At 49.9% G+C, this 23,588-nt stretch overlaps 9 protein-coding genes across 9 annotated transcripts; 4 read left to right on the forward strand and 5 right to left on the reverse strand.

Moving 5' to 3' along the window:
* Positions 1-653: 653 nt before the first annotated feature.
* ACOT8-1 (Acyl-coenzyme A thioesterase 8) lies at positions 654-1,547 on the reverse strand (the record flags this gene model as incomplete). Its single annotated transcript, XM_036640729.1, has 1 exon — positions 654-1,547. The coding sequence occupies one exon, from the start codon at positions 1,545-1,547 to the stop codon at positions 654-656; it is 894 nt and encodes a 297-aa protein (XP_036494085.1).
* Positions 1,548-2,337: 790 nt separating this feature from the next.
* Positions 2,338-3,518, reverse strand: fahA-1 (Fumarylacetoacetase; the record flags this gene model as incomplete). Its single annotated transcript, XM_036640730.1, has 2 exons — positions 2,338-2,345; positions 2,576-3,518. 2 exons carry the CDS (start codon positions 3,516-3,518, stop codon positions 2,338-2,340), a joined length of 951 nt encoding a protein of 316 aa, XP_036494086.1.
* A 442-nt stretch (positions 3,519-3,960) lies between these two features.
* CGCS363_v008882 (uncharacterized protein) lies at positions 3,961-4,371 on the forward strand (the record flags this gene model as incomplete). Its single annotated transcript, XM_036640731.1, has 2 exons — positions 3,961-4,065; positions 4,165-4,371. The coding sequence occupies 2 exons, from the start codon at positions 3,961-3,963 to the stop codon at positions 4,369-4,371; spliced, it is 312 nt and encodes a 103-aa protein (XP_036494083.1).
* Positions 4,372-4,442: 71 nt separating this feature from the next.
* CGCS363_v008883 (putative transporter) lies at positions 4,443-6,097 on the reverse strand (the record flags this gene model as incomplete). The annotated part of the gene is made up of 4 exons (XM_036640732.1): positions 4,443-5,150; positions 5,202-5,423; positions 5,474-5,836; positions 5,903-6,097. The coding sequence occupies 4 exons, from the start codon at positions 6,095-6,097 to the stop codon at positions 4,443-4,445; spliced, it is 1,488 nt and encodes a 495-aa protein (XP_036494084.1).
* Positions 6,098-6,739: 642 nt separating this feature from the next.
* On the reverse strand, positions 6,740-9,088 carry uaY-10 (Positive regulator of purine utilization; the record flags this gene model as incomplete). Its single annotated transcript, XM_036640733.1, has 5 exons — positions 6,740-7,159; positions 7,207-8,731; positions 8,789-8,840; positions 8,902-8,950; positions 9,005-9,088. The coding sequence occupies 5 exons, from the start codon at positions 9,086-9,088 to the stop codon at positions 6,740-6,742; spliced, it is 2,130 nt and encodes a 709-aa protein (XP_036494081.1).
* Positions 9,089-9,474: 386 nt separating this feature from the next.
* Positions 9,475-10,465, forward strand: CGCS363_v008885 (putative glutamine amidotransferase-like protein; the record flags this gene model as incomplete). Its single annotated transcript, XM_036640734.1, has 2 exons — positions 9,475-9,787; positions 9,843-10,465. 2 exons carry the CDS (start codon positions 9,475-9,477, stop codon positions 10,463-10,465), a joined length of 936 nt encoding a protein of 311 aa, XP_036494082.1.
* A 117-nt stretch (positions 10,466-10,582) lies between these two features.
* pgdA-4 (Peptidoglycan deacetylase) lies at positions 10,583-11,724 on the reverse strand (the record flags this gene model as incomplete). The annotated part of the gene is made up of 5 exons (XM_036640735.1): positions 10,583-10,721; positions 10,774-10,946; positions 10,997-11,184; positions 11,242-11,562; positions 11,622-11,724. 5 exons carry the CDS (start codon positions 11,722-11,724, stop codon positions 10,583-10,585), a joined length of 924 nt encoding a protein of 307 aa, XP_036494079.1.
* A 1,577-nt stretch (positions 11,725-13,301) lies between these two features.
* On the forward strand, positions 13,302-14,695 carry CGCS363_v008887 (Uncharacterized protein; the record flags this gene model as incomplete). Its single annotated transcript, XM_036640736.1, has 2 exons — positions 13,302-14,173; positions 14,224-14,695. 2 exons carry the CDS (start codon positions 13,302-13,304, stop codon positions 14,693-14,695), a joined length of 1,344 nt encoding a protein of 447 aa, XP_036494080.1.
* Positions 14,696-15,375: 680 nt separating this feature from the next.
* On the forward strand, positions 15,376-17,088 carry DAL4-3 (Allantoin permease; the record flags this gene model as incomplete). The annotated part of the gene is made up of 1 exon (XM_036640737.1): positions 15,376-17,088. The coding sequence occupies one exon, from the start codon at positions 15,376-15,378 to the stop codon at positions 17,086-17,088; it is 1,713 nt and encodes a 570-aa protein (XP_036494782.1).
* Between the last annotated feature and the right edge of the window lie 6,500 nt (positions 17,089-23,588).

Raw genomic sequence — 23,588 nt, forward strand, 5'->3', positions numbered from 1 at the left:
ATTTGACAATGAGGCTTTGCCCTGTTTTCACATCGACCGTATGTAGAACAAGTCGACCTTAAAACTCGTGTCTCCACAGGACCGAGACTGACAGTTTGGGTATTGCCACAACCAAAGCCGAATTCATTGCCGGTTGATACAGTGAACGGCAGTAACTTGCTTCTACGGAAGAAGCGGAAAGTATTTCTCGCGGTAATGAAGACCCCTCGCGGGGTCGATTGGGCGAATCGAGATCTCGGAAGTTCGGAACGCAACGACTTCCGAGGTTGCTCAATCACCACCAGAATCTACAAGCCCTCGAGGAGTCATGTTCGCTACGTATCACAAGCTGCCAAATTTAGTACAGACACAGAGAACGCCCCGTTGTTACGTCGTTACGCACGGGATTGTGCGGGCAAACCCCCTCAGAGCCTTGTGGTCTCAAGCAACTAACTTGGAAGCGTTTGGACAGCTGTTCAAACAAAGAAGAATAAGACATTTCCGTTTCTAACATTTATCCGGAAAAAATTGTCATTGCTTTTACCTTTCGAATGAGTGTAATTCGTTTATATAAAATGCCCATACCACCGGTGACCATCTCAGTTTAGTCACTAAGCCAAGAGTCTGCTGCCCGTGCGACGACCGGACGTAACATGCAATCTAAGAGAAATCCTCTACAAGTTAGATTGTATGACGTCTTTCTTTAACCTCATTATACTCTGCTGGCTCATATGAGCTATCAAATTACCCTTGTTGTCCCAAATCCGTGACTCCGCAAAGGTTCTGTTTCCCCCTGCTCTGATGGCATTCCTCTCCACAATGTGCCAATTCTCAAAGTTGACTTCTTTTGTAAAGAATCTCAGCGCCACGTCAATTGAAGAGCAGGCTGTGACGTCTTGAAACCACATGTGATCATGAGTCAACGGAACGAACGAACATGTGCCATCCATGAGAAAAGCAGCTGCCGCGAGGTTCTCGTTTAAGGTACGTAGCGGCGACCGTGAGCGGGACCATTCAGCGGACCTTTTGGAAGTCACTGGCAAGTGATCCTGGGTTGTGGGCACTTTGGAGGCCACCCCAGAAAGATTCTGTCCGGACACGCCGTTTGGGCAAATTCGTGTTTCGATAAACTTTTCATGTTGACGGAGGGTTTGACGGTATTCTTTGAGCTCATCATCGCTCGCAGCACCTCTGGCCTGTAGGTTTGAGAGGTTGTCAAAGCCAGTAGGACAGTCCTCGGCCTTCGGCCAAGCCATGACGGGACTAGCGGAGTAGTCTAGGGACGATGGCTCTCGGGTATGGAAGTCAACTAAAACATCGAGGCAAGTACGAGACGTGCCGTCGGGTTGTTTCTGGTGAACTCGAACTCGTCTTGTTGAAAACGAACGAGTGTCTCTACTGTTTTCGACAGTGCAGAGAAGCTTTTCATTGGGGGAGACGGGCCCATGAAAATGACCAACAATTGAGTAGAGGTCAAGGGAGGGTTTAGTGGTTGCACAGGCTGCGCTTACAGCGACAGAGAGGGAGCATCCACCGTAAGCGACAGGTCTGGTATTGGCCATGCGCATGGGTAGCGTCTGAGAAATGAACTCGCCGTGACCAACACTTTCCACGCCTATTTGTTCTGAGAGAGGGACTCATTGTTTTTAAAGCAGCCTTTTGCGAGAGAGAAAGATATGTCGAAAAGAGGTAGACGTAGTTGGAACGGACACATACTTGTAGCGACTTCGGACAAATGCTGAGATGCCTAATCGGGGAATACAACCTCGGCTGGTTTGCGACCGTCGGTGAGCTTGGACCGAGGACATTTTACGCTCCAACTCGTATGAGATGTTCTGTACACGGGCATATCCGTTATACTTGCGGACGTATCCGAGTGTACGTTTCCTCCTTTTCTTCTTCCTATCATGACAGTTTTAATTATGGTTTCAAAAGTTAATTTTACTTCCCTATTTAGAGGTGTATGATTGCTAGTTCACAACTGAAAATCTCAATGCCACGCGCACCGTGCAGTTCCGACTACTGATCTTGGGGAGAGATCGAATTCGCCGTCATGTGAACTGACGGAGTCAAGTAATGCATTGTGTATCACATGCCTACCGTGAACAAGCTCTGTAGTCTTATTTTTGGGGTACCGGGTAGGAATTACTACGCGTTCCCTAATCTTGAGAGTCCTAATGTGAATCTTCTAAAATGCTATCGGTGCCAAGATTTGGCCAGAACACTCTCCAAATCCGACTAGCTCGCCGTCTGCTCCACCAGCCCAGCCCTTGATGACAACTGTATCTCCGTCTTGGAGAAACTTACGTTCTTGTCCACCTTTCAGCTTAATAGGGACCTTGCCGCCTTGCGACTGTTCTAAAAGGCTTCCTTGAGTGCCCGGTTCAGACCCAGAAACGGTCCCTGAGCCAAGCAAGTCCCCTGCACGAAGGTTACAGCCTGAGGTTGAATGATGTGCTACCATCTGGGGCCAAGACCACAAAAGGTTCTTCGCAGAAGTTCGAGTGAGAATGGTTTCATCACCTCCTGAGGCTAAATCACAAAAAAGCGACTCGGTTAGTCTTCATTTCATGTGAGTTTAGGATTGTGAACGTACCAGACAGAGAAACCTCCAAATTGATGTCCAGAACATTTTCAGCTCGGTTCTCTCGCAAATATGATTGCAGCTGCACATCATTCGGCAGTCCTTTAGTTCGGAACGGCTCCAGCGCATCTGCGAGCACCACCCAAGGGCTGATTGAGGTGCCAAAATTCTTCGCATTGAATGGGCCAAGGGGAACGTATTCCCACTGCTGAATATCCCTTCCGCTCCAGTCGTTCATCAAAACATATCCGAAGATGTACTCCTCAGCCTCGTTGACAGGGATCGGACTTCCAAGATTGTTGGGCTTGCAAATGAACATGCCCATTTCAAGCTCAATATCGAGACGCGCACACGGCCGAAAGACCGGCTCGGTGGCGCCAGGTGCCGGCAAGGCCTGTCCCCACGGCCTCCGGAGCGGGGTGCCGGAGACTACAACGGAACTAGCTCGGCCGTGGTAAGCGACCGGCAGGTGATTGTAGTTTGGCTGCAGTGCGTTGGCCGCTCCGCGAAACAGGGTGCCGACGTTGTGCGCGTGATTGCGCCCGGCGAAAAAGTCCGTGTAATCTCCTATCGCAAAAGGGAGCTGCAAAGACACTTCCGATACAGGACGCAAAGCCGATTTCTTCAGGGCGTCGTTGTCCTTAAGGATGTCTGGGTGAGGGGTGCTGTCTTGAAAGACCTCTTGCAAGTACGACCGGACGATTCGATGTACTGGCCGTCCCAATTCCGCAAATGAGTTGAGGGTAGGCTGCGAAAAGACTTTCAATTGATCTGCCGAGAGCGTAGGCGCTTTGCGAAAGCCACCGCCTTGAGCGAATGCGTCTAGGTCAAGAACATGGTCCCCAATAGCAACAGCCGGGCGATGCTGCTGCTTTTCGTTGCTGGATATCACCCCGAAAGGGATGTTTTGGAGCGAGAAGTGAGATCGTGGGGCAATTGGTAGCCAGGACTTCATCTTGAGAATAGCTTGGGTTGCACAACCACGACGGATGAAATGCATTAGATACTGCTTTTTCAATCTATATCAAAATCTCACTTTTCTATTCAGAGATTAGAACTGTGAATATCATACGTCGCAGACGGAAGCCACCGCGACCCTGCGATTCCGAGACTCGGAGCAAAGTCCGTTTCCGAAGTCTCGGAACGACAAGCGCCCCTCAAGCCCCTCTCGCAACCTAGTGTAATGCTGAGCTGCAATGCAGAACCTCGGCAATTGCGCGTTCGACGTCTTTGGTGACATTGAAACCATATCTAATCTTGGCCTTGATGTTAAATCCCTTTGTGTACACATTTGTCTTGAGATTGTCCACAGACATACCAATCCTCCACCATCATTTAAGCAGTATAGCCAGCCTAAACCCTCTTCAACACCGTTTGCAGCAAGATAATCTTTCAAAATGGCGGAAAAGATCACTAGAATTACTCTTTTCAAAATACCTGACGAGGAAAGTCAGAAGAAAGTTTTGGGCTTTTACCAGCAGATGCCGCAGAGAGCTCTCAAGGTAAGAGCTTTTCCGTCCAGGCCTAATTCTCACCTTCCCTTCGGCAAAGATGCGCGACTCAGCCTTCACAACAGAAGCCAAGTCGCTAACGTACCGCAGGACGGAAAGCCTTATATCTTGTCCGTAAAAGCTGCTTTGGCCGTAGCTGATCAAAGAGCGCAAGGGTTCACCATAGCCGCCATCTCTACATTTGCATCTGCCGAAGACATGGCCTACTACGATAATGAGTGCGCAGCGCACGCAGAGCTGAAGGCTTTCGCAAAGGGAGCTCACCAAGGATTTGCAATGGTTTATTTCAAGGATTGAGCTGTGTCATTATTGCCGCCAAGAAAAGAATATCAGATCCAGAAGGGAATGCCAACCCCAGGAATCAGATTCTAACACACGTATCTGAAGCTCTTCTTCTCCCAGTCTGTGAGGTCTTCCATGCTTTCCCCTACAGAGATTTCGCCTGGAACCACCTCGCCATACGCCTTGTCTCTCCTCCGATTTTCATATTTGACTCCGACGTAATACACAGCCATGAGCACCACGGCACTGCTCTCGAATCCCAAGATACTGTTGTAACCAGTGGCGTAATGCGGTGCTTCACTGGCACGAAATGTCTGTGGCGCAATAATGTTGGCTACGCAGTATGCCAGAAACACCATCGCGTTTACTGTCACCTTCTTCGTGTGCCCACTCGTGTTTGCCATAGGCAAGCTAAGCGCAACGGCATAGGGACCCCAGAAGAAGTAAAAGAAGTAGTACGCGGTAAGCAGACCAGCCTTGTTAGAAGAGGGCAGTTCGCGAATGATGATGCTGCACACAAGGGGCACGATGCAGCAAGCGGCAGCCGAAATGCATCGGGTGTCCTTAATATAGCGAGGGGGTATCGTGGCGAGGATGGAGGAAATTGCCTGGATGACGCCGGTGGGCATACCAAGAAGAACGGTCTTGAGTGGGCCAAACCCAAAGCTGGACACAATCTGCGCAGAGAAGGTATTGAGTCCACCGTTGGACACATTCATGCACAGGAAGAACAAGCACACAACCCAAGACTTCCAGTCGATGAGGGCCTCGCGGACTTGGTACCACTTAAAATCCTGCCGAACATGGTCAGTACTCGTCTCCAGTTGATTGAGGATCACACTAACCTTGTTTTCGATGCCGGTGTTGTCGTCAAGCTTGCGGTGCACCGCGATATATGCTTCTTTTGCGGATAAGAACTTGCCTTCTTCAGGTCTATCAGGAAAGAAAAAGAACATGAGAACAGAAAAGACGAAGCTAATGCCACCTAGAACAATGAAAAGCAAACGCCATGAGGCTATAGCCAGGGTGCTGTTTCCAATGCCATAGGAGATGAGCCCAACGTATACCTGGCAGTTGTTAGTTGTATTCGCACGAACGAGGAAAGAATCTGACGTACCGAGGCAACTGTTGAACTCCAGATGGCCACGCGCAATGGCTGTTCTTTCTTCCGCCACCACATGACGGTGATCAGAGTCAACCCAGGTAGCGCTGGCGCTTCGCACATGCCCATCAAGAATCGAAGCGCCATCAGACCGGCGGCGTTGTGGGTGACGGCCATGAGCAGTGTCGTAACAGACCAACCCATGGCTGCAATCGCAAGAAACTTGCCGATCGGAAACCGAGCCATCAGATTTACAGCTGGGAACTCAGCTACAAGGTAACCAAAATAGAAGATGGAGCCGACCCAGCTGTACTGCTGACCAACCAGATTGTTGTCTTTCAACATGCCGTAGAGAGCTGCGTTCGAGATGATGACTTTCTGATATTTCGGATAATTAGCATTGCTTGATATATTTTTAGATTTCGGTAACCAAAGCTGTCTTACATCGACTGCCGAGAGAACAGCATAGCCCCAAAGAAATGGCATGATGCGCCAATCGACTTTACGCACTAAGCGTTTGACATCGCTGGCGTCATAGTCGAAATGCTCGTCTATCGTTCCCGTAACTTGCGACTTTGCATCCTCTTTCACGTCGTCCGGACCGTCGCGGAGAGAGCCTGAAGCAAGGCGGCTGTTCATTTTCATTATCGATAACAAACGCAACCCAAAGTGATCATAAGCTTAGTACTCCGTGTGATGGTACTACCAGATGATTCTGGCTGGTCTGGATGAGGGCGACTTGTCGATAGATATCAGCTCCACCGTGTTACTGCTGGCCAACACGAAGGGTAGTAGGCTCTGTGTGCCCCGTCCCATTCCCGGCATTTGAGTATCAATGCTTATCTAGGCTTAAGTACGGATTGTGGCGCGAGTCGGACAATATGCGACAAAGTCCGCCTCTGTGCAAGGATATCGCAGCAACCCCACGCTCCAGTTCATGATGACTTTGAGGCTACGATTTTGTCGACTGTGTCGGACATAAAGTCATAGTCTGGCTAGACTAAGTCCGGATCGGGCATCGGACTGATTTTTCAGATTGAGGACTATATGTCACGCCGACGAAATCGAGAAGACCCTATTGAAAGTTGTAAATCCGATTTTGTCACATCATTCTTGTCTTTGCACCCACTCAAATCAAGGGTGAGAAGCGTGCGGGCGCAAGCTTCATGGACGAGGCACTTCTTTCAACTACGACTTTGGTACTCGAAACCTCGCTTCTAAGAATGTTGTAGTGGATAGGTCCATCTGCCATCTTGAAAATATTCTTCTAGAAGATAGCAATTAAGACATATGTTCGTTATGCTCGTACTGAATCCACTGCGTCTCCTCCACTGATGGCGACGTGAACGGCACCCGCCCCCTGCGCATAGTTTTGAGCATGTTGATTACTTTCTGTTGCACCTTCAGATCCTCCAGTTCAGTTATAAATAGCTGTAAGTTAGCCGATTGAGGAGGTGTGATAGACCAGGATTGAGATGGGTCGCCGAACTCCACGACGGGCACAGCCTCCATCAGCAACTCGAAAACGTCACGGAAGACTTGAGCAGAGCTCCACTTGCTTGCAAAGTCAATCAAGGTTGCAAGACAGGCAAATAACGCTTGGCAGACTGGGCGGCGATCGTATAGCGCCATTTGCTGGTGTGTAGGCGTTGCCCACAGGCAAAAGACAACGCAGATGCCAGCTTGGAATTGATGAAGGAGCTAGACAATGTTAGTGAATGGATTTTATGGTTGCTGTACAGACATACTGCAGTCCAAGTATAGCATGCAGTGTGATCTCTAACCCGGAACCTCCGAAAAGATACGAGAACGGAGCAGGCTGCAGTCACAAGGTGTTTCGAGTCCCCTCCTCGAATGGCCAAGTATGGGTTCGGGAACAACGAGATGGCTGTATAGTTGGCCAGCTTCTGTAGCCATGCGCTCGATTGAAACTTTCTTTGACGCTCCGCAGAGTCAGAAAGGGAGTCAATATCGTGAATCCAACGATCCGAATCATGCCGAGGCCACGAGCGCCATAGGTTGGGGACGGGATGGCCTTCCCTTTGCGCATCATGTTCCAATCTCCGCGTAATCTTCAGAATACGGTACTGAATCCGACGAATCTGGAAAATGTGTTCTTCCAGGGCAACATCTGCAGGCGAAGGAGCAGCTGAGTTGAACTCGAAGGGATTGCCGAGCCTGAGATCTTCGGAAGACACAGAGCCGTCTAGCTCTGACATGTTATCGTCATCGACCGATGAGTTTTCCAAGCAAAGACTGTGTTCCATCGTGTTAGATATGATAATATCTATTACGAGACATGTCCTTGTAACCATTTTCTGAACGACGTCGTCGATGCCATGCTGTTGCGTCAATGGAGCTTTTCGCCGTGATCGTTGATATGAGAGGTCTGATAATGCACAATTCTTGACTGATTCTGCGGCGCAATCGAAGAGGTCTCGGACGGAGTCGAGATGCATCGCGTGCACAGTCAGTAGTAGAGATGACTGGGTACGCAGGATAGGCGATGACTCTTGGATGTCATAAGACCTGTACTTTGACATGGCTCGTTGATAGGATGCCCGAGACAGGTCCAGGTGTTCGGAAGAGGGGGTTGATCCATGGACCAGCAGAGCTCCAATAGAAAGCACCATGTCCACGAAGAAAGTCTGCGAGCCTGGTGAGTTCATTTGTCTCGCCGGGCCAGACCAATACTTCCACCAGTCCTCCCATTGCTGGCGGTGTAAGAACGGCCACATGGGGTGAGCACTTGTGAAGTATTCCTTCACATAGCGACCAGCAACTGACAGAGGCAAGTATGACTCGGTCAGCCGTTCTTCTTGGATGGCGAGCTGAAGAGAAGGTGCGCCGGGTTCCGTGTCTTGGATGTCATCGGCCTCAAACGTTGTGGGTTCTAATTGAGATTGATCCGTCATGCGGTCTCGTGGAGGATTTGTTAACGGTGAGATATCTCTGCCGCTCAATGCTGCAAGATCGAAGTCGATGTTGGCTTCATCGAATGTCCCGAGTACCCAATCCGGAGTTGCCACTGGGCCGGCACCGGGTGGATCATTGGGAGAAGCAGGCCCGGCGACATCCAGTGGCCCATCTGAAAGTCTGCCCAACAGATTCAATGGAGGTACAGCATCATCTGCTATCATATCCATCGAGGGTGGGGTGTTGACAGGTCTTGCTCTGGGGTCGCTCAGAAAATGGTCACCGGCAATCGACGGGTTGGACTGTCGGAGGCGAGTTTCAAGTGTCGCTATATGTTCCTCGAGCAGATGAACGTATCTAATGGCCAATGACTATGAGAACTCCATTCCCTGCATGATACAGCAGGTTGCTTACCCAGCTGGAAGTGTGGTCATGGCAGACTTCTTAGGGGCGAGTGGCACACATTCTGGACACAAGATCGAGTCAACTTCAGTGATGTGGGTAATGGAAATGCCTTCGACTCTCACCTGCACCGGACCTGGCACATTCGCCGCACAGCGGGCGGCGTTTATCACACTGGCATTTTGTTAGCTTGGGCGCCACAATTGCGCATCAATGTGATTTCCCAACCTTCTTCTTACGGCGACGACAGCGACAGCAAGCAATCTCACGTTGAGCGCGTAGCCACGGGATACCGTACAGCGTCTGGCTCATTTTTGCTGTATTGTTCTGCAATGAAGCATAACCCATGAGCATGAGCGTGACATCCGAATGTCTCACTGCCGCCGGTCTCAACCTCCGCACTCGATATCCCGATTAGGCGACTGAATCAGTCATCCGCTCCGGATGGATCCCTTGACTTGTCTTATCTCGGCAGTTCCCCGCTGTTATCAACACCGGCCCCACGGCGGACTTAATGTGCGATGTCCGCTGTGCCGCTGTCGAGCCGGTTTGTGGAGGTATCTTCCCACCTTATTTATATCTGTTCGGTACATTTCGGCAAGATTTAACTGGGTATCGTCTTATCAAGGGCATTATCTGTCTTCGAATTCCCAGCCAGCCAGAACTTAACCGAACCGAGACAACACCCCAGGATCATCATGACGGTAGTAACCCCACGCCGCAAACTCCGGATTGCGGTTCTCTGCTGCTTTCCTATTCCCGAGAACATTGCGAAAGATAGGGGCCAATTTGACGACATTTTCGCCAGCTGGATTCTAGCATCTGTCAACGCGTACAACGCTAAAAGGCCGAACGGCCAAATTATTGCCGAGGTCACTGGCTTCGATGTGATTCTCAAAGACGAGTATCCATCGCCAGTGGAAGATTTCGATGCTCTCATCGTTACTGGTTCCGTGGCTTCAGCATATGATGATGAACCGTGGATTCACAAGCTAGCTGCCTTCATCCGAGGTATGTCTTCGAAGATGTTGTCCAGCCATGGTTTACAATCACTGACCAGTCGCAGATGTCTATGAGAACTCTCCGAATGTGAAAATATTCGGGGGGTGTTTTGGCCACCAACTCATCGGCCAGGCCTTTCTATCCAAACATGGCGCTCGGGTAGTGAAGAACCCCAAGGGTTGGGAGATTGGGGTTCATCAAGTGTCGCTTTCAGAGGACTTCGCATCCCATTTCCCTTGTCTGAAGGGCGACACCGTCTCGTACCAGTTTCTTCACCAAGATGTGGTACAACTGGACGGACCACTGCCTCCGAACTGGGTGCAGATGGGGACGTCTCCCTTGTGCGAAGTTCAGGGATTCTTAGTGCCAGGCCGGGTGTTGACCTACCAGGGGCACCCGGAATTTGATACTTTCATCAACAAATGGAGCACATTAGCCGTGCAGCAATCTGGGATGATACCTGATGATGAGAAGATGAAGGAGTATTTGAGACTTGTAGACCAGGACGATACAAGGTTGCTGGCTGGCGAGATGGCCATCCAGTTTTTTCTTGTCGCAGCCGACACTTGTAGAGTAGAAAAGAAGACAGAGGTTGTAGAGTCATGTGGAGATTTATCTTGCAACATTCTGCGACATTTGCAAAAACTGATCACATCTTTGTTCATCCGTAAATCAAAGGCCACCTAGATAATACGTACGAAATGCTAGTACTGAATCATGAAGACAGACTTCTTATTTCATGTATCTACTACGCAAATAAGCGAGACAAACGCGACTTCACGTACAAAGATGTCTTCATACGAATCAACATTTAAGGATCGATCCTGCTTCGGCTGGCATTCTGGCTCCAGCAGGAGGAGAGCTGCGAGACTTGAACTCATCGCAAATATCTTCCATCTTCACAAACTCCACACCAGGCTTCGTCATCAGATATTGAATCACCCTGGCTAGCCATTAGTTCACATGTTGAAACAAATCTCTTCTAGGAGTCTTACCTTTCCAGCATCTTTATTGCATGAGGGTGCCCCGAAACATCGGGGTGAATTGTGACTGGGAAACAGAAATTGTCGTAGTTCTCGTAGAAGAAGTCGAAGTGGTCCTTCCACAGATCCTCAACAACCGATGGATGCACCCAGCCATGGCTGTTCTGCATATTCTTAATGAACATCTGCATATGTTAGCGCCTGTGTTGGACAGCGTTCATTCCGTTTCCCTTACCATTGGAGGCAGATCATCCAGATACCAGCTTGCAGGAATCTCCACTAAGCCGGTCTCCTCACCTCTCACCAGCGGCTTCATCCATGTATCTGGATGCTTCGAGTAGTCAATCTTGGTCCATTCGTCCCCGACACGCAGCCAGTAAGGTATCGCGTCGTGATGAGAGAACGAGTGATCGTATTCAAGGCCTTCCCCAGAAATAAGTCTTCATGAAAGATTCAAAGCCATTATCTTCGGGGTCTTACCATACTCCAACATGAGCTCGGCGCCTTCCTTGGGAGTCTCCCACCACGGGACTACTGAGCCTCTAGGAGGCTTGCCACAAAACTCCGTTACAAGTCGGTACGTCTTGTCAAGGACCACTCGTTGCTGCTCAACTGTCATCTCCTTCGGATTCTCGTGCGAGTAACCGTGCAGACCAATTTCATGGCCGGCATCCCTGATAAGAGCACACTCTTCGGGGAACGTCTCTAAGGTGTGGCCGGGAATGAACCAAGTTGTTTTGATATTGTACTTCTTGAAGAGGTCTAGCAGACGCCGGACTCCAACAGTACCAGCGAAGTAGCCTATTCATCCAGTGTAAGTATCTGGAAGCCATTGATCACGTCAATAGAATAGTGAATACCTCGTGAGATGTCAGAAACGGATTCTTCGCCTCCGTATGATCCGATCCAACCGCAAACAGCGTCAATGTCGACGGAAAAGCAGCAAAGTGCCTTGGGTGCCATCTTGCATAGTGCTGTAATAAATCATGTCCTGCATCATACCCAAAGGTGTGCCACATCTGAGCATAACAAATCATAGCTTATGTATGCACGGTATCAAAGCATGAGTTTGGGCTATTGGACGGCCTGTCGGACTTTTGAGCTCTTGTCCGAATGATGTGGGGCATTCAACACAGCTTCATCAAGTGCGCTCAGCCCCATTGCAATCAGATAAAGAAGCACGGGGCATGATCAACAGACTGAGGCCTGAGACACTCGCTGTTCATTCTATCGAACATATACAGAACTTTCCAATGGATCCGACACCTGAAGCACTTGCGGCGCACTATTTTGAGTACGACCCCTCGGCGTTGGACAAGCCTTTAGCCGAGTTTCTTCAACGTTTCTACACCTTCTCCGACGATAAAGAGAACGCGAATTCGTGGGCCGAATGCTTTGCCGAAGATGGCGTCATGAAAAAGGCAGCAACTAATGTTCAGGGTCGCGACAGTAAGTATACCTCTATCTGTGATGTGGGTCAAGCAATACTGATTCCTAGCGCCCGGGCAGAAATAGCTGAGGTAAACCTCGGCTCCTGGAAGGGTCAGGCATCCAGAAAGCACACTGTTTTCAAGGTCTTTCCTTTTAGCCCTGGTAATGCCAACGAGGTGATGCTCCATGGACAGAGCAATTACGTCTACGACGATGGGACGACGGGCGAAATGGGATGGGCAGCAAGACTCCATTTCCAACGATTTGATGATGGAAGAATACTCATCGACACGTATCATATCTTTCCTGTAGGTATCCCCAACTATTTGTCGAGTCGTAGCTAACAAGTGCTCAGAGTGCTCCTCCGCGAGCATCTTGATTGTGTGAGGGTGATGCTGAACTGGTTTACCTATGCGGGTTGCTAGAGAGAGATATTTTGCCACGTGAAATAGATAAATTTTCAGAACCATGCTCCTCCTCAACCTTGCTGCCGGTTTCAAATGCTTTGTACCTCCGATCGCATAATAATGCGCTGACTTCGTCTTACTCTGTGTCGCTGGATTTGCTGGTACGACAGTCGCGCAAATTCTACCTACTACAGCTGGCTACTACAGCTGTACTTAAGCAAGTCATTCAAATTCAATAGAACAAAACGACGTTTTGCAAGCCAGTGTGGAACAGGCTCTTAACGTCATGCTCACTGAACTACAATAGCTCTACTGAATGTCTCACGATCGAGTGGCATTGCTAGGCACACATCCGCTAGGCGCTTCAGGCCTACGTAAATAGAACGTATGCGTTCTGTTCTTCTCGGTCATATCAAAGGTGAGTGCGGTCATTCTATCTCGAGCGGACTTTTAGAAATGATGTCCGACAATTGCGGGTCAAGTAAACACAGGGCCAGTTCCGATTCACATGTAACAAAGATTGCGCAGGGAAACAATGCCGCAGCACGTTCCGAGAGACGTCGGTCTCATGCCGCCTTGATATCAAAAAGAAATCAGTGTTGTGGAAATTCGTACCGCGGCTTGTTTCCTAAAAAGCATGCCTACTATATTGAGCGCATCCCACACAGAGTGTTGTTACCCTTGCCCTCGTCATCCGGAATCATGATTGCCAAGTCTCCAGTCGATCAATCGCATATCAACCTCCAGGGCGGATGGCCCACGCCGCGTTTGCATCCGGTCGAGGCGCTAGAATCTGCATCTGCCGCAGTCTTCCGCCAAAATGACATCAACAAGCAGCTCCTCTACGGCCCTGAACTAGGAAGTAACAGCCTACGAGAGTCAATCGGGAAATGGCTCAACGACTTTTACGCTCCATCCGCTGGGTCCATCCCAAGCGAGCGCATCGCAATCACAAATGGCGCCTCTAACGGACTGGCAACTATTCTGCAGAAGTTCACGGACCCCAGCACACGCGCTGTCTGGATGGTTGAGCCAACGTACTTCCTCGCTTGTCCTATTTTCAGAGATGCTGGTCTGATGGCGCGCATCCGTGGCGCACCTGAGGGTGAAGATGGCGTGGACTTGGACTTTCTAGCTAAAGCTCTCCAAGAACTCGACGACGAATGGCCGGCAGACGCGTCTTTACCGCCAAGAAAGCTTGCAAAGGCTGTTTACCCAAAGATCTACAAACACGTCATCTACCTCATCCCGACTTTCTCCAATCCAAGTGGAAAGACTATGGGAATCGAGAACAGAAGGAAGCTTGTGCAGTTGGCACGCAAGCACGATGCATTGATTGTCAGCGACGACGTGTACGATATGCTGAGATGGTATGCAGACGACAACGGCGATACTTCGTCTGGGGAAATACCTCAGTGTCAACCCCGAATTGTGGATGTTGATCGAGATATGGAAGGTGCTACTGTATTTGGAAATTCTGTGAGCAACGGATCATTTTCCAAGATCGTGGCCCCAGGTATGAGGGTGGGCTGGCTAGAAGGCACCCCGGACTTTGTTGCCGCGATGGGAACAGTGTAAGTTACGATTCCTCAATTAGTTTTGTATGATACTGATTTGATCAAAGCGGAGCAAGCGTCTCTGGGGGTTGCCAAAGTCATTTCGCGTCACTCGTGATAGACAGGATGTTGCAGAACGGAGTTATGACAACACACATCAACGATTGTCTTATTCCAGTCTATCGCGAGCGCTACCATGCCTTGACCAACGCCATCAAACGTTGCCTTTATCCTTTAGGTGCCAGGGTGGTTGCTGAGAATAGCGACTCCAATGTGGCCGGTGGCTTTTTCCTTTACGTCTCCTTTGGGAAGTTCACAGGTGCGAAAATAGCGCAGGTTGCACTACAGGACTTCAATTTGAAGATTGCTCCTGGATCAATATTCGCGGTGCCTGATGACCCATTGAGCATAAGCAGGGGGGAAACTTCATACTTCAATGGTGCAAGATTGTGCTGGGCCTGGCACGAAAAGGAAGAACTTGTGGAAGGTGTTGAGAGGCTAGCGGCTGCCATCAGGAGAATCAGCGAGACTCGGGAGTGAAAACGCTTTGTTCGTACTTCTGTGGGTTAATTTAAACATCACTAATGTCTTGCTTGAATCCAAATTTTCAGCTGGGCAATTTGGCATTAGAGCAGCTAGCAGCAATCGTGGTAACTCCGAACGCGATTTCATCAATATTGAGATTCTTCTATTCTAGAAGTCAAAGTGTTTTTAATGATATTCTGACAAGCCATTTACACTGCTACCAAGTAAAGCTTCCAGAGGAAATCGCCTGGGTTCAGGCACTAGTAGTACAAATCTCGAGGCTTGACGAGCCCTTCAATGATCAGATCCTTCTCAGTCAACGATGTAACGCGTTTGCGGTCCGAGGGAATTGGCATCGTCTGACCGACGCATCTACACTCCAACCCAGCGGACATTCTGCGTTAGTGTCCGACGACGCACAAATCCCCGCCTCTTATCTGATATCACCATTACATCGCCTCACGCCTGCAGCAAGTCTTTGGCTGGTAGCAGTTATGCATGTGCCTGAGAACATGGTATTGCCGGGTGCTAATATTGAAGTGTGCCGAGTATCATTACGGGATGCAGTGCCCCTGTCAATCGATTTGGTGGAATGGATTAAAGAGCAACAGTATTTATGAATAGAGTAAGTCTCTCTCATACCGATACACCCTCAACCATTCTCCGCGTGTCTCGTCATTGTCTCCCATGCAGTCATGAATCCGAATCTGTCTATTATCCCCCGAAGAATCTGTTGGCAAGGCATCGTCCATGCACTCGAGGCCCCTCAGAACCCGTATAGCGTCACATCAGAAACAGCTCCCGAGCGCAGCAGCAGCCAGCATGTATGGTCCAACCATGATCTCGACCCAACCGAACCTGCCCATCGAACCTGGACGTGGTTACACTATACATCCTTTTGGCTCGCCTCTTCGTTTGCAACTGGCACTTGGACAACTGGGAGCGCGATGATTGCTCTGGGAATGCCATGGTACGCCGCGTGGCTCGCCGTGGTTGTTTCACACATCATCGGCGCCGTACTGCTCGTCGCCAATGGTCGAGGGCCAGCAGCATACCACATCGGTTTCCCTGTCTACGCCCGTGCCAGCTTTGGCATGTGGGGAAGCTACTTTGCAATTCTGTCACGCTGCGTCGTCGCCGCCATATGGTTTTCTGTAAACTCTTTCTATGGCGCCAACTTTGTTTCCATCTGCCTCCGCTGCATCTGGCCCTCCTGGCACAACATTCCCAACAACATCCCCGTCTCCGAGGGTATCACTACGCAGACTATGGTCGCGCTCTTTGTCTTCTGGGTTCTCTCCATGCCGTTCATCTTTATTCACCCGCGCAATCTCAACTGGTATTTCGTCGCCAAGTCATGCATGGTTGCCCCGGCTTGCTTTGCGGTGTTGATCTGGGCCATCGTATTGAACGGGGGCTCCATTGGGCCGAGCTTCCAAGTTTCCCCTAAGATCAGCAATCCTGGGTACTACGGTAGGCTCTGGATGAGTGCCCTGAACTCCGGTTTTGGGGGTTGCTCGGCGCTTATTGTGGCTCAGGCAGATATCGCTCGATGGGCTCGGAAGCCGAGTGACCAGTCATGGTCGCAGTTGCTCACATATCCGATCTTCAGCGCTCTTCCTGCGCTGTTCGGAATTTTGGTGGCCAGTGCAACTTCCAATGTCTGGGGAAAGGCCTACTGGAACTTATGGGATGTTCTGGGCGAGGCACTTGACTACTACCAGACGAGCCCTGCATCGAGAGGGCTTGTGTTTCTCGCCTCTTTCGCTTTTGCCGTGGCAATTCTCGGCACCAACGTAGCTGCAAACTCTTTGCCTTTCGGTTCCGACATTGCAGGTCTTTTCCCTCGTTGGATAAACATTCGAAGGGGTCAGGTTCTTTGCGCAGTGCTGACATTCCCAATCGTTCCGTGGCGCATCATCAAAAGTGCGAAGAGCTTGCTGACCTTTCTGTCCGGATATTCCATCTTGATGGGACCATTTGCTGCTATCTGCATCGTCGATTACTTCTTTGTCGCCAACGGTAACTTTTCCATCACGGAACTGTACGTCGGCAACGAGAGTTCCAGATATTGGTACTACAAAGGCTGGAATATACGCGCAATTGCCGCATGGATCCTCGGTGTTGCATTACCTTTCCCAGGGTTTGTCGGGGCCTTCGGTACGGTGAACATCACCTCTGGGGGGACACATTTGTGGGAGATGGGATACCTTCTCAGTGTTATTGTGAGCGGGCTGGCCTATTATGCACTGAGTTTCTGGTTTCCTCCGGCTACAAAGGGAGTCGAATCTCGGTTTGAAACCATGGCTCAAGAGGTTGACATGGTCTTAGATGCCCACGAAATTGTGGACCATAGTCTTGACCAGAAAGAAGTACAGGATGAGAAAAGAAAGTCAGTTGTTGTCTAGCTAGGCGTTTGATAAACGAACAAAGTTTGCCCCAATCGAGAAAATGATGGATCGGTCTGTCAACCCCCAGCCTGAATTCTGAAAAAAATTGCTCCAGTCTTTGATGGTCGGGTGTATCCACCCTAAAGTTGAACCCCGTTTCAAACTTTACAGAGCCCCTAGGGTGTAGGCTAATTTGATCACACTTCATCCCTCGTTACCTGAAGGGTCCATTGAAGACAGAGACCGGCGCGAGTTCCTCCGGAAGGCCTATCGGCGTTGTTGGCATCCGGTCGACCTGCATCTGTGTCAGCTGAAATTCCTCAATATGATGGAAGAGATTTTTGCTTACATTTGAGCAACTCTTGCAATTGCTTCCTGCACTCCTGGACACCATCTTCCGACTGTAGCAGCTCTAGAGCTGTGTTCAGTTGGGCCCCTTTTCCTTCGGTGTCACACCATGCTTTCCTATTGCCTTCATTCGCAGGCTTGACAGCATGAATGATGAACCTGAAAGACGACACCTTGTCGTCCTTCTGGTTTTCCCATACGGAGATGCCCTTCTGCTTGACCATCTTTCCGTCCGTAGCAGCACTGAACCATTTCTCATCCCAGGTGGCTTTCTTACAATACTCTTCGACAAAATCAGTGGCGGCATCCTTGTCGAACCGTAGTCCCCCCGGGTTGCAAGTCTGAGTCCAACGTGGTGGGACGGCTGTGGTTGAAGAAGGCTTGCTCTGTAGCGAAGTCTTTGGTGGAGGGGTCTTCAACGATGTACGCATCGTCTGCGGTTGCGTTTCAGTAGATGCCGTCGGTACGTATGACAACGTAGGAGTCTCCCATTTGAGAGGCTGACAGCCACAAGCGTTTCCCCGCCCCAACGGCAAAGCCAAACAGGCACCCAAAGAGCCATCAGAACATTGTATGCTTCTACACTCTTCATCTCTTGTGCATGAGCCAGCTGGATCTGTAATCATCTCCGAAGCAGATGACGAGGTGGTTGTGAAGGTGTTGGCATCGGTCGGGAGGCTGGTCTCGGTTGGTACAAGAGACGATGCGATGGTCGATTCCGGAGGCATTGACGTCGGCGGTGCGAAGTGGCAAGCACCGGGCTCCTCTCCGTCTCTTCGGGCAAGTGTGTCACACCTCAGCCATGACCATGAAATCTGTAGCTCCCATGTCGAACGGGGCAGGCTGCGAAGATACTCCCACTTCTTCTTTCCCATCTCAAAGTCCTGAGTGAGACCGGCCTTAGAAATACGCTCAGCTCGTTCATTGAGAGATTCAAACCCCGTTGCGATAACCTGTTTGATCGAGTCCGCAGAGTTGATGACGAGTGCTTTGATGCCTGTTTCTGGGTCGTTGAGAAAATTGTCCATGTGCTGCCGAAAGCGTGGGCTCAGATAGCCTCCCTCTTGCGTCAAAGCTTTCACCTCAGGGTTCTGTTTTGCAAGAACCTTATCGGCTTTGATACTGCATACTCTCTTGGTCAGCTAACACGATTCTTTATCAAAGCAAACCTAGCAGAGATGCCGGTATGTGTTCAAAAGACGAATGACTCACAACTCGTTGTACACCCTATTGTTCGTTCTCTGCATAAGCTCAATGGCTTTTGGGATGTTGCTCATCCAAACTCCTTGTTGCATAGTGAACAAAAAGTTCATCTTCTTGTCTAATTCCTTCAAGGCTGCGGCAACAGGCAGCTTCGCAGCATCTTTCATATTTGCATCCACTTCTGGATTCAGATTCCTCGGATTCCAGAGGAGTCCCTGTGGTGAAGAACAAATTAGCATATGATTGACGATATTCATTACATGGTGCAACTAGAGAATGTTTTGCTTACTTTGGCCTTTTCGTTGAGAGCTTGAGTCATTCCAACGAATTCTAAGTTGTTCTTCGAGGGCATTGCGTTGTAGACACTGGCGATAAGGTTTTGCGTGCCTCTTTTCCCCTCGTCATGAGACCCAAAAATGTAAGCTTTGAAGTCTTTGCAGTTCATCTTTCCAGCTTCGCCACCTGGCGAGTCAGCCAAAGGAGCGGCTGCGTTGCTGTCGTCCAGGACACTTTTGAGCAAGAAATCCGTCGCCCAACTCTTCTCCCAAAGATGATCCAACGAAGGCCTGTCGGGTTGATTGTTGAACAGAAACACTGATTCGTCTTTTTTACCTTTATGCTCTTCTTCGGTCTTCTTCAAGCGTTGCATGACATTATACATATCTTGTGTTTCGAGTCGAACGGCTGTGGGAGTGCAAGCCGGTGCTTCAGCGCTCCTTAAGCTATACCATCTCGGCACTTCCATGCTCGATTTTCTCCTCGTTTCATCGACGTTCATAAACCCGGCTTGGTCAGCTTCTAGAAATTCTGGGCCTGAGGCATATGCAGGTGTCGCCACTGGTTTACCAGCCGGCCATGCAGTTTCGATTCGACACCCTCCAATCTTTCTCACGTTTGATTTGTCTGCACGAGAAACCAGGATACGTCCAGCCAGTGCAAAATCTCTCTTTTCGGCGTCGGATCGATCATCCTCTACAGGATCGGAAGATTTCCAGTCGTAGAGGCTCCACTGCGGGCAGTTCATTGGGCAGCTATCGCCTCCGAGGTCGCGTCTGTCAACGTTGTTGGCATTGTTGTGGGTTGGGCATGGCATATTGGTCGTGGTAGATGTGATCCCGCTGACACTGCAACCCGTGATGGTCGCGTGACATGCTGTTGTGAAACAGGTAACGGTGCTAGTACGGTCGATCGTTGTTGGGCTACACGTAGCTACACAATGACTAGCTGTTTGTGTGACTTCACAGCCTTCTGTTGAGGAAATTGCCGACGAGTATGTTGCCGTTGATTGGGTTTTCGATGGCGTCTGCGAAGGAGTTGGTGAATTGCTCTCCTGATCATCTTGCTGCTTGCCGTCGTCTGTTGACTCGGTCACGGGTCCAGGACAGTTTCCTATCTCCACAAACAGAATCTTTACGCATGGTAGAAAGAACTGAGGTAGATTGGGAATATTGGGAAACTTGAAAGATACGTTGGGTATTTGCGGAAGGTTCCAGAGAAGCAACCCCCCGCCGCTACGATCTTTGCAACCTGGGCACCCAACAATCACAGGAACCAGGGTAGGAGAACCGTCAGACCCAGTCGTCGTGATCCAGGTATTCTCCTTCCATTCAGAACCTGTCAAGGTCTGAATAAGAAGCTCTGGTGGTACCGTAGTCATTGTGGACACTGGTGTTGGAGTGTCGTGTATGGCGGGAGTGGTTGGAACATGTTGAGTCGTCTTTTGGGAGTCATGAATGGTTTGAGTCGTTGTGGGATAGCCTTCACTATCGATAGTTGACCAGAGAGAGGAGGCAGGGCGCTGAATAGTAGTGGTATGGCTGCTAGTGCCAATCTCGGAGGTCCATTGGTGGGTTGTCGGTGTCATCAGAATTCGGGACAGGTTGCCGGCGAGGCTGGGGGTAGGGAATGCCGTAGTAGAAGAGCTCTCTTCCCCTGAGATTGGTGGGTTGTCTCTTGCAGCCAAAAAGCCTCGATCGATGCTGTGGGTCTCCTGGGGATTGTGGAGAAACACAGACTGGCTTTCCTGTAAATCGTCCTCGTATTCATTAAGATGGATAGCCGCTACATAGGAAGCGCCAACAAACGCACATACAACGTAGGAAAGCTTCATGTTGAGCACCAGCGTTGGAACAGAACGATTCGAAAAGGCTTGAGTCTCAAACTCTGTGATAGATGAGGGATATTGTAAAGATGTGAAGCATCAAACCACAAGGGATACGATGTGCAATTTCTGCGTCCACCAGCCTTTTATGGTCTCATTGCGGTATTGATGATTGATCGACCATTCTAATTTAGTACCAACAACATCTCGCGCTTCCGCAAAGACTGGCTGACCGGACATCAAGAAGAACCAAAGACCAACAGCCCCCATCCGCTTGAGGTTGGGGCGGTAAGCCCCTTTCGTTTGCGCTCCCTGCCCTCAAGCAGATGTGAGCTTTCAGGCTCTCCCAACAAGTTCCATTGGGGATGGCAGAGTGGGTGTTGTATAGCAGATCCATCATGCTACAGACTTCGGGAAAAGGTATTTCGTCCAAACGTCCGTTATGAAGCACAAAAACACCACGTTTCCAGCGGTTCACAGAGCCAGTGATTTGGTAACTATACCACTACACGGTCCTGTTCTTGGCAGTTTCTAATCGATCGCCAGACTGCTTTCTCTCGGCTACCCAAAATGTCATTGAATGTTGATTCTGCCAAATTTCAAGTAGCATTGGGGTCATATTGGAGGTCATACGACGACCAAAATGAACCGCAGTTTCATGATCAATTCCAAGGGAAGTAACCCCGACTCCGGTGGCGAGCTTGGTCTCCCGGAAGGCAAATGAGGGCCAAACCCCCTGAGATGCGCAGCTGATCACACATACACACAACGGGCGCCTCGGAAAGGCTGCAGACAGCGCACCCAGAACTCGCAGAAAGGACGTGACCCCCAAAGCTTTCTATTTTTTACTATTCGCAAGGATGCATGATATTATGTGGGGCAATGCAGTTTGCCGCTGGCAACAAAGTCGCTCGTCTCAGCCAACAAGTTGTTGGCGCTGGCAACAACATACGTCATTCGTATTCATGCATGTCCTGGACCAACAGCCCCCAAGCCTGACGGTCAGCTTCAGCCTTTAGTGTGGGGAATGCATGATATTGAAACGGCCCCCAACTCCATTCATTTTGTTTGTCCTGATCCTGTTCTGGTCATGATCTCCGTCTTTGGTTTTCTTTCGCCTTTCTCCTTGTCTTCTCCAAACCCGGGCACTTTCTAGAGCCAACGCAAATTCTGACTCGCATTCAAAATCTAATATCAAATCTGTCAGAAGAGGCCCTCGCTATGGATTTCGAAATGTCGCCATGTAACATATGTGGCCTTTCGGTTAGAGGCACGCCTTGCTTTATCGATGATAACGACCCTCCTCTCCCAGAAGACGAGCCTCTTCCCGAATATTTCAATGAACTAGATTGGTTCGCCGAGGCCCGCTTGCTATGCGATCCCGATGATGAGTTTGGACAAATCCTTCGGAGGCTTGAAGACGAGTATCTCGACCTCGACGATTTGAGATCCAAGATTCAGCCAGATTCACATGGCGTCCGACCAAGATGTCAAGCTTCCGATATCGAGGTGTATCCCGCAGAGCCCGAAGATAAACACCAATATACCCGATGGGAGCTTGATGGCAGCTACAAGTGGGGTGAAACCTCAGACAAAGTGGTTTGCTTTTCTCACCGTTACTGGGCTTTTGACAACCGAGCATATGCGTTGGTTCACACAGCATGTCTGGAAATTGCGAAGATTGTCTTCAAAACATCACAAACGACACATATCCGAGATTTGCGAGGGCTTTTCATGGCGTTGAGATGGAGGCAGGCAGTAACAATGAAGTGTGCAGATCGGCATGGAGGTTGTTTTGCACCAAACTTTACGATTTGGACGAAGGACTTCTACATACCTTCCTTTGAATGGTCGGCGCATGAGTGTCCTGGACTTGATTGGCCCGGGCCCTTTTCATCCCCAAGGGCGAATCTTTTTTATGTGCGTATCACACAATTCATCTATCCAACCATGGCCGATACTAACACAAGGTCTGCAGACGTTGGGGAGCAGCCCTCTAGAGATCGACGGACTAACCGAGTACCTTTTGAAAAATCTGCAGCAATGTCGCTCAAAGGTTCATTTTGCGAGTGATTACGCTGCGCGCCTGATGGCAGATTTGGCTGCGATGCCAACTGAAGTCCTTGACCAGATCTGCACGTCAATGGGGAGCGACTTGCCTAGGGTTTCTTCGCGAGTTCTACCACAGAAGATCTGGAAAAACACACTCAAGGCCGGTCGTCGTGGTCTTCTGCCATGGTTGTGGGACATTGATCCAACACTTATCGACGCCAAAGATTGCGAGAGTTGCCCAGGTGGTTCTGACTTTGAATGGGACTGGGAACTCTTAGTCCGACAACTCAGTCGCGGGGTGGACTACGGTCTTCGACTAGACCGTCCTAAACGTGGGGAGCTACTCGTTCATCAAATGGCCACCACGGGCTACCACAGCGACCTCTCTCATGTACCTCCTGGATTGCACAACCGACGCCGAATTTGGCAACTTTTGGAGGAGATGTTTGTGGGTGACGCTTTGCCTTTCCCAGGGAGAGCAAGTCGAGACGGGTCACAGCCACCTCAAAAGGAGTGCTTTCCCCTCTGCTGGAGCAAGTGTGGAGATATCTTGCCTTCTCCAGTCTGGCTTCCATCAATTGAAATGGCCGGCTATCTTCGCAAGATTGGGGGAGGGATCTACGAATACGAGGGGCAGTGGAGTCCTCAGTATTGGCAGCTAGGTGCTGAAAGTGAAGCAAAGAACCACGAGGAAGAAGATCAACAGGAGCATAACAAAGAAGCAGAAAACAAGGACGGTGGTGAAGATGGGCATGTACTGCCAGCTAGCTTAGAAGAGATCTACGCCAAGCTTCGCCCACTGGGATATCCTGTA

This window comes from Colletotrichum siamense (genome assembly GCF_013390195.1).
Source record: "Colletotrichum siamense strain Cg363 chromosome Unknown KSG_Cg363_contig05, whole genome shotgun sequence".
Classification (NCBI taxonomy): Eukaryota; Fungi; Ascomycota; class Sordariomycetes; order Glomerellales; family Glomerellaceae; genus Colletotrichum; species Colletotrichum siamense.